The sequence below is a fragment of the Aspergillus multicolor genome (assembly GCF_047715735.1).
Source record: "Aspergillus multicolor strain CBS 133.54 unplaced genomic scaffold BDW74scaffold_27, whole genome shotgun sequence".
Taxonomy (NCBI): Eukaryota; Fungi; Ascomycota; class Eurotiomycetes; order Eurotiales; family Aspergillaceae; genus Aspergillus; species Aspergillus multicolor.
Window position 1 is genome coordinate 272,415 of NW_027395978.1, and position 17,077 is coordinate 289,491.

Below are 17,077 nucleotides of genomic sequence, written 5' to 3' on the forward strand. Positions count from 1 at the left end.
TAGTACCCCGAGTACGATATACAGCTGAGCATAAAAGGATTGAAAGAACGTGAATGCTTCAATTTGTAGTTGAGGCATCATATACTCGACTCGCCAAGTGTCAATGTCTCGTCCGGGAGTCTCCCAAACCTTGTAAACACAGATTTGGCGCGCCGTTGCGGTCTTCCCTATGCTAAAGCCCACATCCCACCATCAAAGACTCTACTATAGACCGGAGGAACAAGGCGCTCTACTATATGATACCGAAAGAGATAACGAGGCAACACGAGACAGTCTCACTAACTAGGGAGCCCAACTTGACTGGTAGCGAAAGATAATGGATGTACCAGAGGGATGAACCTCGATTTCGATTCATGTCACTGCAGAAGAAGCTCTGTGCCAGCTTCGTGATCACCATGCCCATAAATACCTATAAGTATAAACAAGAATAAGAACCGTTTTTAAGACACCGGGTATCCTCCCGTAACTGGACCATAAAATCATATACAACGAAACAACCAGAGCCAAAAAGAAAACACTCTCATATGCAAGGCAAAAACTGGTATGCGTTAGCTCATCATCCCAATTAGGACTGCAGAAGCGGGCGACTCACGTTCATCACTATTAACATGGGGATATCGAACACGTCGCGCTTGACTGTCCAGCAGTAGGCGCATTCAACCTTGCCGTCTTTGAATCCCAACTGGTTCATCCCGGCCTCGTTGGCAATCCCCCCCTTGCGCAAATGGTTGTTCCACCGCTGCCCGCTGTCATCCGATTGCGCCGCTTCCATGTCCTCTTTCGTTTTGTATTTGAGTAGCTTGCACCGAGTGGTCACGCTACCGCGCGAATCCCCAAAAGCTAGCCGCGCAAAGTCTTCGTAGAATTCTACCACGCTGTCGTCATCTAGCAGTTCCGCCAGGAATACTGGATGCGGCCGTCCGGCCGTGCTTTCGACGGAACCCCGTGGCGTAACGTTGCGAGAGCTGACGGCTGATGAGGTACCGGTGTTGACGTTGTAATTCGGCTCCTTTCCCAGTAACACCTCCTTCTTCCACCCGGTCAAGATGCTGAATTCTTTGCCGACAGCGGCAACCTCGCCCGTGCGCCGGCAGACAATGGTTGGTGTGCCGCACGCATTGATAAAATCCTCATACTCCCAAAGTGTCCGCTGAAAGCACTTCTCCATGAAGATAAGATCGTCACGGTTCAGTGTCTTGGTCGTGGCGATGAATGACGGTCGAATAGACGCAAGCGCTTTGGCTATTTGCAGTGTCTTCTGGGGTGGGAAACGTCGCTGGATGAACGCCGTCAAATTGTGGAAGCGACTGGTATATGCGTATGGCTCCCTGACACTTTCGTAGACTGCCGATGGATTGCGTTGGCGCCGCTTGTTCATTTGCAGGCTTTGATGCTTTAGACTTGGTGTAGAGATCGTCGGGTGACGCTGCTGCCCATTCACGGATAGCCCATTGGATTTCGTAACAACGTTGTTGAACGAGCTGGTATCCTCATATCCAGTGTTGTTCATCTGCGGGCTCGTCGCATTGCCGGGACTGGTAAAGTTGGTCGGTCCACTCTCAATCGCAAACGCGTGAGGCGCATCCGGCTTGGATAAATGCCCTGGTATCACATTGCCCTGACTAGACTGCGGATATACCCCGACATTCATATGCGTCTGACCCGAGGCCTGCCCACTCGGCCACTCGTTCAGAAGCGGATCACCGAACATAAATGGTTGTTGGGTTTGTGGGCTCTCGCCAAACGTTGCGGCTCCGCCGATAGGCGTAGACGCAAACTGCGTTGAACCGCTACGGCCCATAGACCCTCGGTGTGTGCCTGAATCTGGAGAATCGCCGGCCCCAGTAGCCATGTGTCCAAGCATACCGAATTCCAGCGCACCATATCGATTCTCAAAGTTCATACTCGACAAATCGAAGTTGAAAAGGGCCGGGTCACTGGGGTCAAAGAACGGGCCGGCGAACGGGTTTTGATTCTGGTTTGGCGCATTCGATACGCCGGTGCTCGGGGGTTGGGGCATGGAAGATGTGAGAGCGGCATTATTGTTATTAGGCGCATTAGTGTTATTGCGAGGGTTCGGATTAGTTTTCAAGCTAAAGGTCGGGGACACGGGCGACTGCGATGAGAAAGAATTTTGGTGGTTGATTGGAGTCTCCTGGTATATGCTGTAGTTCGATTGCGGAGTGGGATAAAAGTTCGCGCCCGAATTCTGCGTGTTCGCGGCTGGATTAACCGTGTTCGCGCCGTTCAAGTTCATGCCGGCCGATGGGAGGCCATTCGGCATTGAATTGTTGTTGTAGAAATTATTCCCGCCAATCCCAGGCATTAGAGCGCCGTCCGGTGCATCGTGAAGATATTTTGCTTTCTTGCGCACACCATCATGGCAGGCATCTTGAAGCCCGCGCTTAATGCAGCGCTGACACGGCCTCTCGTCGCCTACACACTGTTAGTCGGCGCCCCCAGGGCACAAGTAGCCGGGAATGGTAGGAGCGTACCGCATGTCAAATGCGCCCGCTGACAAGCAAAACAAGCGCGGCGCGCCTTCTTTCGCCTCGGTCTTGACGGATCTTTGGGGTTCGGTTTCTGGCCGTTGGTGGCTGTCTGATCGTCGCCATTGGCGTTCGCATTGGTAACCTTGGGCGGTTGGTCGGCGCGCTCGCCGATGGCAGCGGTATCTTGATCGGCCCCACTGGGTTCTGCCGAGGGGGTTGTAGCGCCCTTTTCTGTCTCCATCTCCATTTTCCATGAATTGGCGAGATCGCGAAAAGGGACCGAGGAGACGCGCGGGGTGCGTGCGTTCGTTCGTTCGTTCGAGGTGACGGATCCGGGGCGACAGATCGGTACAAGATCGGTTCACCGGTTAAAGGCTTCTCCCCGGGACTGGCTCGCCACTCTGTGAGAATCGGCTTCTTCGTCGTCACCACCGTCAGACAACAAAACTCCCTCGATACCCACACGCCGGTGGGAATCCAGATTGGCGTTTAGTCCGGCAAGAGTCGATCGGAGGACATAGAATGGAGAGATGAGTGGAGAGGGGGAAGAAAAAGGCAAGCAGGGAGGGGAAGACACGAGGAGAAAAGAACAAAAGTTCGGAAACGGTCCGTGGAGAAGAATGTGAATGTGAATTTGGAGACAAAATCGCGCTCAGACAACTAAAACTAGCTACCTAACCGCAGGAGCGTGCCTTGTTTCATTAGCACATCATCAAGTAATAAGAAGCGTGGGATAATTGGCGGCGGGCGGATGGAAGTGGGAGACTCACCTCGCTCACTTGCCGGGCGGCACTGCGGGGAGCAAGAGACCGTTGGAAATTGAAGATGAGCGATTTAACGGTTTATCAATGGTGACAGGGCTGAGGCTAGTATTGGACAGGAACAGGAGGCATGGCCTGAGTCTGGAGTAGCCGATCTGTATGCAAACCGGCGAGTGCCTGGATTTAAGTAAAAAAACGTGGTCGAGTCAAGCTGGCAGTGAGGCTTTTTTGGATGAGAAACCCAGCGCACTGATAGGCCAACGCAGTTCCACAGTCGCGTGCACAGGAGAGCAATGGGCAGTAATCATCGATCTAGAGGAAACAGAGCGCAAGATGGAGAAGATGTTACAGTCATGGCTGTCTACAGCTTCACATGGTATCCACGGGCCTCCCTAGGCTGCAATCCGGGTATAAATCCCACAATTGCATCAATCCAGCTCCCCAGACAAGCAGACGCTGATATCCCGAGATCACCCGTGATGCCGTCTTTGCCCGGCCTGAAGCCATTCAGAGCCGTTATTGCACCCCTCCAAACCTCGGCAAGAGCTGCTCCAGCTGCTGCGACTCTTGGTGATGCACGAGAGAACCAACAAGATGACACTGTGCTCGTTTTGTGCGTGTGATTTTACCGTTTCGGTCCTCCTGTTGTGGCTCAGGCATCATCCTTCAGTCCAGATTGCAATGCCGTTCTGATCCTAACCGGTTCATGCTACTGCAGTTCTACTATTGGAGCATATGCTATGTTTGTCTGACTATATCGTCTGGGCGTCTTTCCAGCTCAGATGTAGTCAGCGTCGAATAGGAATGAAGACCGCTTATGGTATACTTGATCTATCTATCTCGCCAGCCCATCTATACAACTTTTATACTTCCTCTATATTATTATTATGCACGTATATTGAAAACAAAGCCCTCAAGAAAGCCCACCTTATTATGCCCACTTAGCTGCATCTCCCGGGATTGATCCTGGTCTCCGTCCAGGATAGCTCGTCCCATAGTAGGACGGGTTCAGCCCACTAGACAAGATCCTATCCTTATTCCTTGCACAACGTTTTGTACCTGATTCTGGCGCATCTATGCCGTAGCAAATCGGCTTTTCTTCCTTATAGATTTTCCGAACCGGAAGAATAGGTACCTGTGTAGTGTCACAGACGTTAAGGTTAGCTCATCTCTCCAACTAGATACATCCCAGCATAAGCCAGCATCGCACAAGCCAATCAAGATTGGCGAACCAATGGAAGTTGGGAAGCAGCCTGGACAGAGCAACGTCAGATGCGTCATCCCGTCATGGGCTTGCAGAACGGCACATGCAAGGGAGGCTGAACTTGGTCCCACGGCATCCTGCACGAGCTCATGTCCGAGAAGATGGAAATGGAAAAAGAAAATTGGACCAGGCGATCTTGGCCGCGGCCGGAGGGGTGGACGTACGGGAACGGTGCCATCACCAGTGTCAGGAAAGCAAGCAATGAAGTCGCCCAGTGGTATCCTAGCCTGTTGTACACTGCGCTCATCTGTCAGCAACTGGCGGTCAGGGCATAACCCGGGGATTATTGATCAACGTTGCGCAAATCTTGGGTAGTCCCCGACTCGGGGACCATATAGTTAAGGTTGAGCACCAAGCGAAGGCCAGCCGACACTCAGCGAAAGAAAAAGACATGAACGTGAAGGGAATGCTGTCAGCTGTCAACACAAAAGCAAGGAATCTTACTCTGTATCCCAAAAAGGGGGAATATGCCACCAAAGCTCGACCGCGCGAAACTATTCGCCGATAGCGCGCTGGCTGCATATGTGGGATATGCATCAACCAGGAAGGTGAAGACCCCGGAGTACACCAAAACAGTTCTGCGCACGTCAGGGCCAAGGTTTCTTCCTGCACAAGGAGGACAAGTATCCTGTCAAACCGGTCCAGTTGGAAACTTACCCCGCTCCAAAAAAGCCACTGCCGATAATCGGTACAGTCCAATGTACATGGGGGTAGATGGTCCACGCAAATATGAACAGCCCTATTGTAACCAAAGGCCCTCCTGCTATGGCTAGATGCCGGTTAGCAGTGTCTTGACAAGTATGCGGTGCCGCTCAGGCGATACACACCAGGAGGTAGGCGCCACTCCGGCTGGAAGTCTTCCCCGACCTCCGTGGCTTTCTGTTCCAGTTTCCTGTAGATCCGACGCCAGAAGGGATCAGACGCTATTGCAAAGCTCATTCCCACAAACATTCCGAGGAAGCACAGGCCCCGCTGGTATAGCTCCAAGCCGTACACGTTACCAAATACTAGCTGAAAGGCGCCGAAGAAGAGGTAGAGTATTCCTAGAAGAATCGCCGAAAATATGCAAAGATTCAAGCACATCGGCTCCAGGGTAAGCAAAAGGATGGGCCTGTAAAGAGATTTCATGACTGTCTGCGCCATTGACCGGTCCATCTTCTCAATTGGAGCGATCCAACGTGTATTCCCGGTTTCCTTTCTCAGTTTCTGTGCCTTTCTCTTCAACAACCTATGTTCCCCCTTATCAGCACAAGTTTTCAGAAGTTTAACAGAGTGCTTACACTGGATGGTATGTCTCAGGAACAAGCAAGACTAGCATGGCAAGCAACGTGCCAGTCCAGATCAAAAGTACATAGAACGTCCAACGCCTATCAGTCTCGTCAGCACCGGTTTCCTACCTGCTAGGGCATACATACCATGTCGTATACTGGTTAATAAACCCACCAACCCTAGGAGAATTAGCACCCGAGCATATCTTTGCAACAGCACTGCACAGCACTGCACTGTACATACAATGGACCCAATTCGGGACCTACAAAGGGCGAAGCCGTATACAGCATCATTGGCCCTGACAGCTCATGACGATCGAAAAGGTCACCAACAGTCCCGCCGGCTACAGACAAAAATGCGCTTCCGGCAAGACCGTTGAAGAATCTGCTGATGATCATGGTTTGGATATTCTTTGCAACGGCGCAAGGAATGAGCCAGATCAAGAAAAAGGTGAACGAGGTGATGTATATGTTTCTGCGGCCATAGAACTGCAAACGGCATTAGCGAAGCTCCATGTGGCAGAAATGCATAGTATACCTCTGATAAAGGCCCTAGAACGAGCGGACCTATTCCCAGACCCCAGATGAAGAAGGACAGTCCAAGCGTGGCAACAATCCGGCTGCAGTTGAACTCTTCGGTTAACTGATCGTACGTTACGGTGTACATACTTGATGTGCATGTGCTAATTATCGAGTCCAAAGCATCAGTAGAAGACAGCACACGGTTAGGCCTGCCGAGGCTTACACGCAAAGAGACCCCGTTGAACAAATGATAACAATGATCCACCTCCTCATTGTATTGAAATTTCGCGGGTTCAATGGATCATTTTCATCCCAATGCACAACAAAATCAGATGAGTCGCTGACCTCTGCGCCATGAGGCTCGCCTGTCCGCGCTTCAGCATCCACCTCGTTATTGCAGCTATACCCGTCGTTTAGGGACCAACTCCTCTCAACAGGCCGAGACGAGGTGCTCTGCAATTTGTGCAGCTGGCTCTTATCTGCCGTCGTTGCCGGTTTGATGGGTTCAAAAACATTCTCCGTGGCATGACTAGACTTTTCCAATTCGATCTCTCCTTCGTCGGTCTTCTCGCTATCGGAATATTGTCGGTCTGGGGATATCTGGGGACTCTCCGTATGCGCGGAGTAGTCCGCTTCCTGGGTTCCGCGCATGTTGAAAACTGCTCAGTCCAATACACCGGGATAATTCAATCGCGCTCCATGGACCGTTAGAATTAGTTATTCTGTCACTATGTCAAAGAAAAAATCGGACTCGAGGAGGGTTTGCGGGGACAGTTATTCGACGGGAAACGGTGCCCCAGACTCGGCTCAATTGCCGAGCTTTGAAGCTAGGTCTTCTCCGATCGCCGGCTCTCCCCACTCTCGATAGAATGAGTCAAGAATTGGAAGTGGATTAGCAATCGGCAGATGGAGTCTCGTTCGGCATAGTAGCGTAGAAAAGTTCAAAGGAATGGACATGGGCGCATGGCGCAAAGCCATGATTAAAGGAGAAGACGGAGCTTGGAGTAGACTCGGGAAGAGGATGCCGAAAGACGTGCTAATTTTTGGTTGCTCCTTATCGTAGTCGGAGCTTGTCCCAGCGATCAAGACTAAGCCAAGTATCATTAGGCTTGTTGATAATTATCTCTTTCTTCGATGGCGGCGGTATACTCAACTATAACAGGCCGGCTCGATTCAAGATACCGGAACCATGAGTTGTCGGTATAGATCTAGTGTGCTTAGGGTGTATTCATATCAACATAAGAATCATGCAGCATCGGCGTACTCTATAACCACTTGGGGGAAATAGCCTACAGACATCTTCATTGGAACAAAATCTCCGCCTTGTAGGCCGTCGCGGCAGAAGCAATGTGCTGTGAGATTCAGCAACGATCGACACTATAAGGCGCAGGAGAAGCAAGTCCAGTACGGGGTGATTTCGATTAAAATTGTCTACTAACACAAGACTATCCTATCGCCCAGAATGATTCGCCAAAGAGGTCAAAAAGCAGCAATGACACCTATTCAGACCTGAAGAGAGAGAGAGAAAAAAAAAAAGGAAGCGCCCCAAACTCCATGGTTGATAAAAGACAGTAACCCAACAGTCGGCTCCAGAAACCAGTTCATCCAAAGAGCAGGAAGTAAAACGTGGAAGAACGACGACATATAACTATACAGAAAAAAGCAATCCACCGTTCGTGAATGTTCAAGCTGCAACCTGGGGCTGGCTGGCTTCAGCAGTGGCATCTTCTTCGGCCCATTGACCCCAAAGCGAGCGCTTGCCACGGATTTTGATCGGTCCGCCAACAGTGTTCGAGCGCTGCTCAACTTGAACAGCATCTTTGGTAGCAAGAACCAAAACCTCAAAGAACATCTTGGTGGCGTCAGCCTTGGTCGCTTTCTTCTCAGGCAAAAGATCTTGAAACTTGACGGCCTTTGTTTGCTCTGCGTCGCCCAGGCAGTCACGAAGGACGTGAACTGCGCGTTTCGTGCCGACTGACACTAATGCACTGTCAACAGGTTCAACAGTGTCTTCAAAATCGTCGAGCGGGTGCTGGACACCCTCGTCTTCACTAAGGTGAAGTTGCTCCTCTTCATCGCCAGGAAAATCAATCTCAGAACGCTGGTGCAGGGTTGATTCCATGCCGACCCCCTCATCCATTGGGACAATCGCCTCCTCTTCGATTTCCAGAGCAGGCGCAGTAGCGGCATCGACGTCCATATCTGAGATTCCACTGTCGCGCTTGCGTTTCAGCTCACCGGCTTTTTTGACAGTATCGAAAGACAGCAGATCACGGATCTCAGGAGCCCAGCCACGTCCGCCGCCACCCATCACGTTGGAGACAAAATCACCGTTCTTTTGCATGTTCATAAGCGTCAGGAGAACAGGGTCACGAGGCAGAAAAGAGGCAGGTTTCAAAGTGTCGGAAAGTTGTTCCTGTTGAATACGTAAGTACGAGTTGCCCTTGAACTCGACATCCTGATCAAGCTCGATGATGGGGAGTTGTTTTCTCCGCTTGACACGCTGCGCATGTTGAATGGTATCGTCATCTTGCTCTTCATCGAAGTCGAAATTGTGTTCCGTGTTCAGACGTTCCAACATATCTTCCGAAGCCTCTGTGAGAGTACTTTCACGCTCGAATCGGTCATCCTCGCCATCGGCGATACCATCTGCAACCACCGTGTCATCACCGAGATCCATGGGCTCGTCGGGAGGCAAGAAGTTGTCCTCATCCGCCCCAAAGTTCACAGCGTCCAAGGGAACATCATCCTCGCCAAGGTTCAGCCCTAGGTCACCAACATTGATGACCTTGCCGGCATCGCTGAAATTGTCCTCTTCCATAGGGCGCGGCGGGGGCGCGTCTCGTCCGACTTCCATGCTGAAATCGTGAGGGAATGTAAGATCCGTCTCATCGTCAAGTCCAAGGTTAAGTTCAAGGTCGCCAACATCCTCCAGGAGTGCAGGTTCCTGAGAAACAGAGCGTCGCAGTCCAGTGTCCGGGAATAGCTGACTTCCAAAATCCATTGACGGGCCCGGCCGCTTCCCTTCCGGCTCCAAGGAAAGTGGTTGAGCCATAAGTAAGGAGGAATCCAGGTTCATGAACAGGTCGGCTTCGGTGAGTACGTCTGGAAGAGTGATGCCACCCGGTGCAACTACAGCACTGGTCGTCAAATCGTTATTGTTCGTGAGACGGAAAGCCTATATACATTAGTGGAAGACGTAATACAATAAAGAAGACATACCATCTTGATCTTCATCAGAGCTTCGTTGCAGTCATCGAGCAAGTAGCGCGCCTTCCTGCTGTAGATGCGAACAACACCGAGCAGCAGCTGTCCACTCAATCGCAAAGCCATGGGAGCTTGTCCCTGGTCCACAATAGCGCTGACACTGCTTTCAATATCCGACTGCAAAATGTGCGACTTCGAGAGTTTGCGTTCGAGGTTAGCGGACAGCCAGACACGGGCCAGAGGCCCGGTCTTAGACAGCAAGGTCTCCGAATAGAACATGGCCAAAGGAGTTTAGAACCAATGTATCATCCAATGTCTCTAACACAAAAACGTCTCCAGGAGGTATAACGATGCCCGCCCAATGCGGGGTGATTCGCGGCGTCCCTCGCAACCAAAAGTGGGTGACGCGATAACAGCAAAAAACAAACGGGATCAGTCAGCTCGGTCGCTCCGGCGTCTGAGATAGTTGGCAAAAGGGGCGCTGGTAGCACTGGAAGGGAGTGAAATAAACTCCTGATTCCACAGCGACAGTTTTTAGAGATGTATCGACGCCAAAAGCATCCACAGCGCAAGAAAGCGACCAGAGGGGTAAGTGGAAAGGGAGGAGGTTGGAGATTTGAAGTGGGTTGCCCAGGCGCGTCGTTTGGTGCCTTGGTGGTGACGGTCACGGGTGGCTGGGGATTATGCTGGTTAGATAAGCGATGCCATTTAGTTATTCTGTGAGCCCGCCAGCCCTGATTTGAAGCACATCGGGTGAACTGTTCTTCCGGGTCTAATCTAGGCTGGACTGCCCAGCGTCAACATCTCCGACGCCAGCGTAGCGCTGACTGCTGAGTGGTTTAAGACGAAATTCTAGATTCTGTCAATTTTCCCCTTTTGTCAAATTAGCGACCCCGGCTCTCTAGACGCATCCTTTGCTCAGATTCCTCGGTCTGGTTCATAACCACACGTCCTCATCGCTCCGGTGATACAGCTTCTGCCAAGTCGCATTCTGAGAACGTGGCATTTCCGTCATTGTCGTGCCGCGAGATCTGATATCTTCTCGGAGTCACTATTCCTAGACGCGCGTCTTTACAACTCCCGGTTGTGTGGTTTACTTGCGCACCTCGATGGGATGATACAAGTTAAACTTTAAAAAGGTGTCTCTATTGAAGCATGAGAAATGTCAAGGTCCGCTACGCCTGCGCTACCTTTTCATAATGGGCAGGCTTCTGGCTCAATTTCTCCATCAACAGCGCCCGCAGGGGCGCGATCCGACGCTGCGCCTTCGGTGAGTCCGCTTGCTCGTTTTCTAGCTGTTGGCTGTATACTAATCGGTGATATGCTAGGCATCGACCTCTACGTATTCACAGTTAGACCCTCAAGAGACCGCAGATCGGCTACAGACATCCCTCACTCATGGACTCACCCCGGCGGAAGCGGAAATACGATATATACGAGATGGCCCCAACGAACTACCACACGAAGAACCAGAACCTCTATGGCTTCGATTTCTCAAGCAGTTCAAGGAAACGCTGATCCTCCTTCTTCTTGCATCTGCGGGGATATCTTTCTTCATGGGGAACTTGGACGATGCACTCAGCATTACTCTGGCTGTCACAATAGTCGTTTCGGTCGGCTTCGTTCAGGAATATCGATCAGAAAAGTCATTGGAAGCCCTGAACCGTCTAGTTCCCCACCATGCACACCTGATACGCGATGTTCCCTCGAATTCTCCTCCGATCATTCACCCCACCGCGTCAGTACCAGAAGATGAAGTCGAAATGCGTGACCTCCGCAACCAGAGTCCGAGCTCAGGTCCAGTTTCTGCCGCCGTCAAAGCGTCCACTACAGTGCCAGCCGCTGAACTAGTGCCCGGAGACCTAGTTCTGTTCACCGTCGGAGACCGCATCCCAGCTGACATACGGATTACCGCTGCAACGGACTTGACCCTTGATGAATCGAATTTGACAGGCGAAAACGAACCCGTTGCCAAGTATCCGGACGCAATCCGCAACCAGAAGAACTACCTGAGTGCGGCTCCCAAAATCGTGAGTCCTCCTCGATCGCCATTCTACGATGCACCCGCCAGCGGTGCGGTTGGCGCGGATATACGTCTCAATGAACAGCACAACATCGCTTTCATGGGGACATTGGTTCGGTCCGGATACGGCCAGGGAATCGTTATTGGTACTGGTGCCAAGACAGAGTTTGGTAGTATCTCAGCCTCGCTTCAGGAGATCGAGAGCCCGCGCACGCCGTTGCAACTATCTATGGATCGTCTGGGCCAGGAACTAAGTTACATCTCGTTTGGCGTCATTGGGCTGATCGTCGTTGTTGGCTTGATCCAAGGGCGAAAGCTTCTAGACATGTTTACTATCGGTGTGTCGCTTGCGGTTGCTGCTATTCCGGAAGGTCTTCCAATCATCGTTACTGTTACTCTTGCTCTTGGTGTGCTCCGGATGGCGTCACGAGGGGCAATAATGCGACGGCTCCCAAGCGTTGAAACCCTGGGTTCGGTGAACGTCGTCTGCAGCGACAAAACCGGGACGCTCACGCTTAACCACATGACAGTCACCAAGATGTGGCACTTCGACTGCCCTGAGCCGTTCGAGGTACACAACGACATTGCGTCGCTGACTCCAGGGCCAGCAGCCCGCACAGTTCTACGTATCGGCAATATTGCCAACAATGCTCGTCTCTCACGCGTTCATGCAAACTCCCCTGCCAGCGCTTCGTCTGCTGCAGTGCTGTCTTCTACTGACGATGACGCGTCAGGCTCGCTGAAGAGCCGGTGGGTTGGCCAACCCACCGATGTTGCTGTCTTGGATCTGCTTGATGCTTTCGGAGAGGACGATGTGCGAGATCGCATTTGCGCTCGGGTTGCAGAGACTCCATTCAGCTCCGAGCGCAAATGGATGGGAGTGGTTATTGGCAGTGGTGCGCCTGGCGAATCATCCCCTTCAACAGGCGGAGCTAGCATGGCTTACATCAAGGGCGCCTTGGAGCAAGTGCTGGCGCGTTGTGATACGTATCTGACCAAAGATGGCCAGGAGGTCATATTGGATGAGCGTCGGCGCCAGATCGTGCGACAAGCTGCGGAACAAATGGCATCCGAAGGACTTCGAGTTTTGTCTTTTGCCAGCGGCACAGTCAGGGAGCCTAGGGGAAGGTCGTTTGGAAGTAGATCCGGTACCCCTGCTTCAAAGGTCAGCTCTGGCGACGAGGATGATCGTTACAGTGGGTTGGTCTTTGCGGGACTAGTAGGCATGAATGACCCGCCTCGCAAGGATGTCCACAAGGCAATCCGCCGTCTCATGGCCGGCGGCGTACGAGCCATCATGATCACGGGCGATGCCGAAACCACGGCTGTTGCCATCGCGAAGAAACTCGGGATGCCTATTGTCGAAACTCCTGGAGTGCAAAATGTTCTCAACGGGCAAGAAATTGACCGTATGGGGACTGCTGAATTGTCCCAGGCTTTATCGTCAGTGTCGATTTTCGCGCGCACGAGCCCCGACCATAAGATGAAGATTGTACGTGCACTTCAATCCCGCGGCGATGTCGTCGCCATGACAGGAGATGGTGTGAACGACGCACCTGCTCTGAAAAAGGCCGATATAGGAATCGCGATGGGCAAGCTCGGCACGGACGTTGCCAAAGAAGCGGCCGACATGATTCTCACGGATGACGACTTTTCGACCATATTACGGGCTATCGAACAAGGCAAAGGGATTTTCTACAACATCCAAAACTTTATTACCTTCCAACTCAGTACCAGCGTCGCCGCTCTGAGTCTGGTCTTGCTAAGCACAATTTTCGGATTCAAGAACCCGCTAAACGCCATGCAGATTCTGTGGATTAGTATGGCTCCTGTCTCACTTCTCTAAGATTTATTGCTAACTCTTTAATAGATATCCTCATGGATGGTCCTCCGGCGCAGTCCCTGGGCGTGGAGCCAGTGGACCCTTCCATCATGGGTCGACCTCCACGTCCGAAGAGCGCCAGAGTGCTCACGAGACCGCTAATCCAGCGGGTCCTCACGTCAGCGCTCATCATCATGATGGGCACCTTGGCCATCTACATCTATGAGATGGGCGACGATGACGACGTGCTGACCGGAAAGCGCTCCCGGGTAGTGACAGCCCACGACACGACCATGACCTTTACGTGCTTTGTCCTGTTTGACATGTTCAACGCACTGACGTGCCGCAGTGAAGGCAAATCAGTTCTCCGGGGCGAGATCTCTCTTTTCGGCAATAAGATGTTCAACTATGCCGTGCTGGGCTCTCTTGCCGGGCAGGCTTGTGTCATCTATCTTCCATTTCTGCAGCGGGTGTTCCAGACGGAACCACTAAACCTAGCACACCTGTTCAAGCTGGTGTGCATCGCAAGCACTGTGTTTTGGGTTGACGAGGGGCGGAAATACTACCAGTCGCTGCAGCGGCGACGTGGAGTTGGGGTTGGATATAGCGCGAATGTGTAAATATGTTGTATAGAGATGCCTGAACATGTTATATTACTATTTAATGATGAGGATTATACGAGCCTCAGTCCGGATTGGATTGACCTCCCGCTCCATCTGGTCGTCTCTCGAGTCTTGAGACCTATGACTAAGATTTTAATCCATACTTCCTTACTTCCCATTCGAATCGATCAAGGCCTGATCTGGGGAGCCGCCAGCGGCCAGTGGAGCCCCAGTGGAGCTCCGTTGAAGCGAGTCCAGCTCAAACGCGAGTTTCAATTGGATCAACAAGGGATCTTCCATAGTGGATAGCCATGGCCCAGTAAGATAGGCGGCTAAGATGGCATTGCTTCGCCAACCCTTCCCAAGACAATGTATGCTCTCATATAAACTCCGCAAGTGCATCGCAGTGTGTTGTCATCCATGCGCCCGCCATCCCAGGGTCACCTTAAAAATTTCACATCTGAGTGTCTACCCTATCCAAAGACATATCCAAGGACACCAAACCCGGCGCTTTCCAGTCCATCCCCAGAATGTCCAGTTTCTTGACCAGCCTCCTCGAGCTCGCTCGTCTCTGCTCCCTTTATGGCCTCATCCTCATCAACGGCCTCAACTACTACACCGTCTTTCCCGAAAATATCAATCTAGACCACGTGCTCTCGTTCAATATGATCGCTGGCCTTTACCTCGCTCTCGTTTACCCGTACGCTTCAAGGGTACCCGCTCCCGGGCAAAGAGTTTCAAACGTTTTTCAGTGAGACGGCCACTCAATGGTGGCTAGGGCCAAGGTTGAAGTCTTCCAGTGCATCAGGTGGGCGTGGATAATGCTCCTCCGAACGGTACTATAACACCTCAGCAGACAATTTGCTATTTCTGGCTGCAGAGCGAGAAAAACCCGAGCATTACTGGCCTGACGAAACGTGCGCCCAATGTCCCCACGCCCACTCGGATATCTCTAGCTGCAGGTGTGTTGCTGGAAATACCTTCACGCAAATACAAAATCCTAGCAACCTGGGAAATTTCGATTCCGTTGTGTGTTTTGGAGCATGGGGACATCTAGGCTACTGGGAACACTTGCCCTGCATCTCATTTCGGCTTGGGTATCCTTGTCTAGATATATCTCGCTTGTGGCCTTTGCACCCTGGACAATTTAGAGTATTCCTTAGATCATCAATAACTCCTTAACAATCTTACGTTTGGATCCATGAGTGCGTGGGGAAATGATATGTTCTAAGTTCGTTAAATCATTGGGCGTCTTCAGGATGATGTTATGCTTGTATGCAGGAATATACATGCACTATTGGGCCATTGTTTACCTCTGATGGTATTATAGGCAGTGGATCTGCCCAACCATATGAAGATATAAATCTGAGGTTGGGCATTGTCAATTGATAACCCTATGAGCCTAGTCTTGAAGGAGAAGGAAAGATTACGATATGTACCTACCAAACCCAGTCCAGCAATGAGTACTACACAGTATGAGGAGAATTAGGATATACTAACCCACCTACGAGCGACTTACAGGCGCCAGGCCCAGTGAACGTAGCCTCATGTTAGGCTCACACTTGGCGGGTATAGAACGGGCCAATGTGCGTTGTTAAGTGGCTGGCATTAGAGCTATCTGTGCCGGTTCATATTGCTCACCTTCCTGGAATCTCATGACCACCTCGTACTTACCAAGCCCGCAGGATCATGTTCAGCTCCGCCCGAGTCTTGATAGTGCTTTGCGATAGCGAATTACGGGACACTGTTGGCCATTATCTGCTATGATAGACTCATTGACATCAGGTTTTATTAATCCTAGCCCTGTTAGCTTCTTGATCTATCCGAGTTCCTGATCCCGCTTTGGACCCTGGTACCTTAAGTCTTGGACTCTTGGCAAGGGTCCCAAGAGCCAAGCACTCCTATCTGTATAGTGCAGGGCGTGCGAATGAGCGATTTCCATGACACATCGATTTGCTTGATGCCAAGGGATCGTCGAAGCCTATCGCAACGTCCGATCTTACTTCGATTTCCGAATATCGTTTTCTGGATAGTGTGCATGTGCGAATTCTAGCATCAATGATCAAGTACCAGATTGCTGTTTACCATGTACCCAGAAGGCGAACTCGAAGACAAAGGGACTCCGCCTCCAGTTCCATGGATACCCCACAATGGACTCTGCAGGTACGGAGCACAAGCTGGAGGCCTGGAGCACACCCCAAGAGTCCAGAGCGCCGAATGTCGATAAGGATGCCCAGTCCGTGGGGGCGAATCGAGAAGCTAGATATCTTCAGCCTCGATCAGTCGATTGACTCGATTCCTGCTTGAAGCCGAGACTGCTATCGACCGTAGCCATCGTACTAAGGCAGCCGGGGTGTGGCGGCGCGACCACGCTGATGGGATTTATCCACGTGGAGTGCATATTGCATAATATCCCCACAAAACTGGTCTCGAACGCCTCTTGTGCGGAGATTTCATGTAAATTGTAGACTCATGTAGGGATGTGCTTCAGCCTCGTAAGACTTGCTTTTGGAGGTCGTGACTTGGAGGAATTCGAACGTTGCACACCCGCGCCAAGGCACAGTAATTCTGGACACGCGACAGCCAGAGTTCAGGATCGAGGACAAGGACCAAACTCGGGATTCGTGTGCCTCTTCGGCCCCAACCCCCGGGTCCTGGGTCGGAGTTGGGCTGAGAAGCCCGAGTCTTCCTACTATTCCCGAGCGGCTGACGGAGCATCGGGTGAAGCAGGAAGAGCAGCAGAGAAACTTAACAGACCTGATTGGCCCAGCAGGCCCTTATCAGTGCTAAGTCTGCATTTAAATTCTAGAAACTCTAGTTTAGGTTAGACTCACGGCAAGGCCCCACAGTGGCGCTAGGATGTTATCTACGCCCTATGATAACGGCCCAATGGTCGATGATTAGCGTTACCTGAATGAATATGCTGATAAGCAGCGCGCTGGTGATGCAGAGATGAGGATACCTGGGCCTTAGGCGAGGGCTTGTCTTAGCGACAAGAGCGCGCTGACGGCCTCTGAACTGCGGCTATCAGCTTGGGGTATTGCGCAGGATAGATTAAAGTAGCATCTGTATCTACTCCGTATCAGGCCCAGGAACCGCCTCAAAGCATAAATAGA

The 17,077-nt window shown here is 51.6% G+C and overlaps 5 protein-coding genes across 5 annotated transcripts; 2 read left to right on the forward strand and 3 right to left on the reverse strand.

The window, feature by feature from the left end:
• Positions 1-132: 132 nt before the first annotated feature.
• On the reverse strand, positions 133-3,103 carry BDW74DRAFT_68186 (Zn(II)2Cys6 transcription factor domain-containing protein). The gene is made up of 3 exons (XM_073733440.1): positions 2,496-3,103; positions 593-2,436; positions 133-538 (listed from the first exon to the last, which is right to left on the reverse strand). The coding sequence occupies exons 1-3, from the start codon at positions 2,737-2,739 to the stop codon at positions 521-523; spliced, it is 2,106 nt and encodes a 701-aa protein (XP_073580649.1). The 5' UTR covers positions 2,740-3,103; the 3' UTR covers positions 133-520.
• A 944-nt stretch (positions 3,104-4,047) lies between these two features.
• BDW74DRAFT_68205 (MFS transporter) lies at positions 4,048-7,078 on the reverse strand. The gene is made up of 10 exons (XM_073733441.1): positions 6,531-7,078; positions 6,324-6,468; positions 6,030-6,274; positions 5,933-5,965; positions 5,798-5,884; positions 5,345-5,745; positions 5,175-5,286; positions 4,962-5,095; positions 4,682-4,754; positions 4,048-4,388 (listed from the first exon to the last, which is right to left on the reverse strand). Exons 1-10 carry the CDS (start codon positions 6,956-6,958, stop codon positions 4,328-4,330), a joined length of 1,719 nt encoding a protein of 572 aa, XP_073580650.1. The 5' UTR covers positions 6,959-7,078; the 3' UTR covers positions 4,048-4,327.
• Positions 7,079-7,707: 629 nt separating this feature from the next.
• BDW74DRAFT_159219 (kleisin alpha) lies at positions 7,708-10,146 on the reverse strand. The gene is made up of 2 exons (XM_073725436.1): positions 9,530-10,146; positions 7,708-9,485 (listed from the first exon to the last, which is right to left on the reverse strand). Exons 1-2 carry the CDS (start codon positions 9,791-9,793, stop codon positions 7,992-7,994), a joined length of 1,758 nt encoding a protein of 585 aa, XP_073580651.1. The 5' UTR covers positions 9,794-10,146; the 3' UTR covers positions 7,708-7,991.
• Positions 10,147-10,410: 264 nt separating this feature from the next.
• pmr1 (Ca(2+)/Mn(2+)-transporting P-type ATPase PMR1) lies at positions 10,411-14,090 on the forward strand. Its single transcript, XM_073725437.1, has 3 exons — positions 10,411-10,784; positions 10,843-13,357; positions 13,408-14,090. Exons 1-3 carry the CDS (start codon positions 10,677-10,679, stop codon positions 13,977-13,979), a joined length of 3,195 nt encoding a protein of 1,064 aa, XP_073580652.1. The 5' UTR covers positions 10,411-10,676; the 3' UTR covers positions 13,980-14,090.
• A 401-nt stretch (positions 14,091-14,491) lies between these two features.
• On the forward strand, positions 14,492-15,018 carry BDW74DRAFT_181366 (uncharacterized protein; the record flags this gene model as incomplete). The annotated part of the gene is made up of 2 exons (XM_073730005.1): positions 14,492-14,674; positions 14,818-15,018. 2 exons carry the CDS (start codon positions 14,492-14,494, stop codon positions 15,016-15,018), a joined length of 384 nt encoding a protein of 127 aa, XP_073580653.1.
• Positions 15,019-17,077: the final 2,059 nt, after the last annotated feature.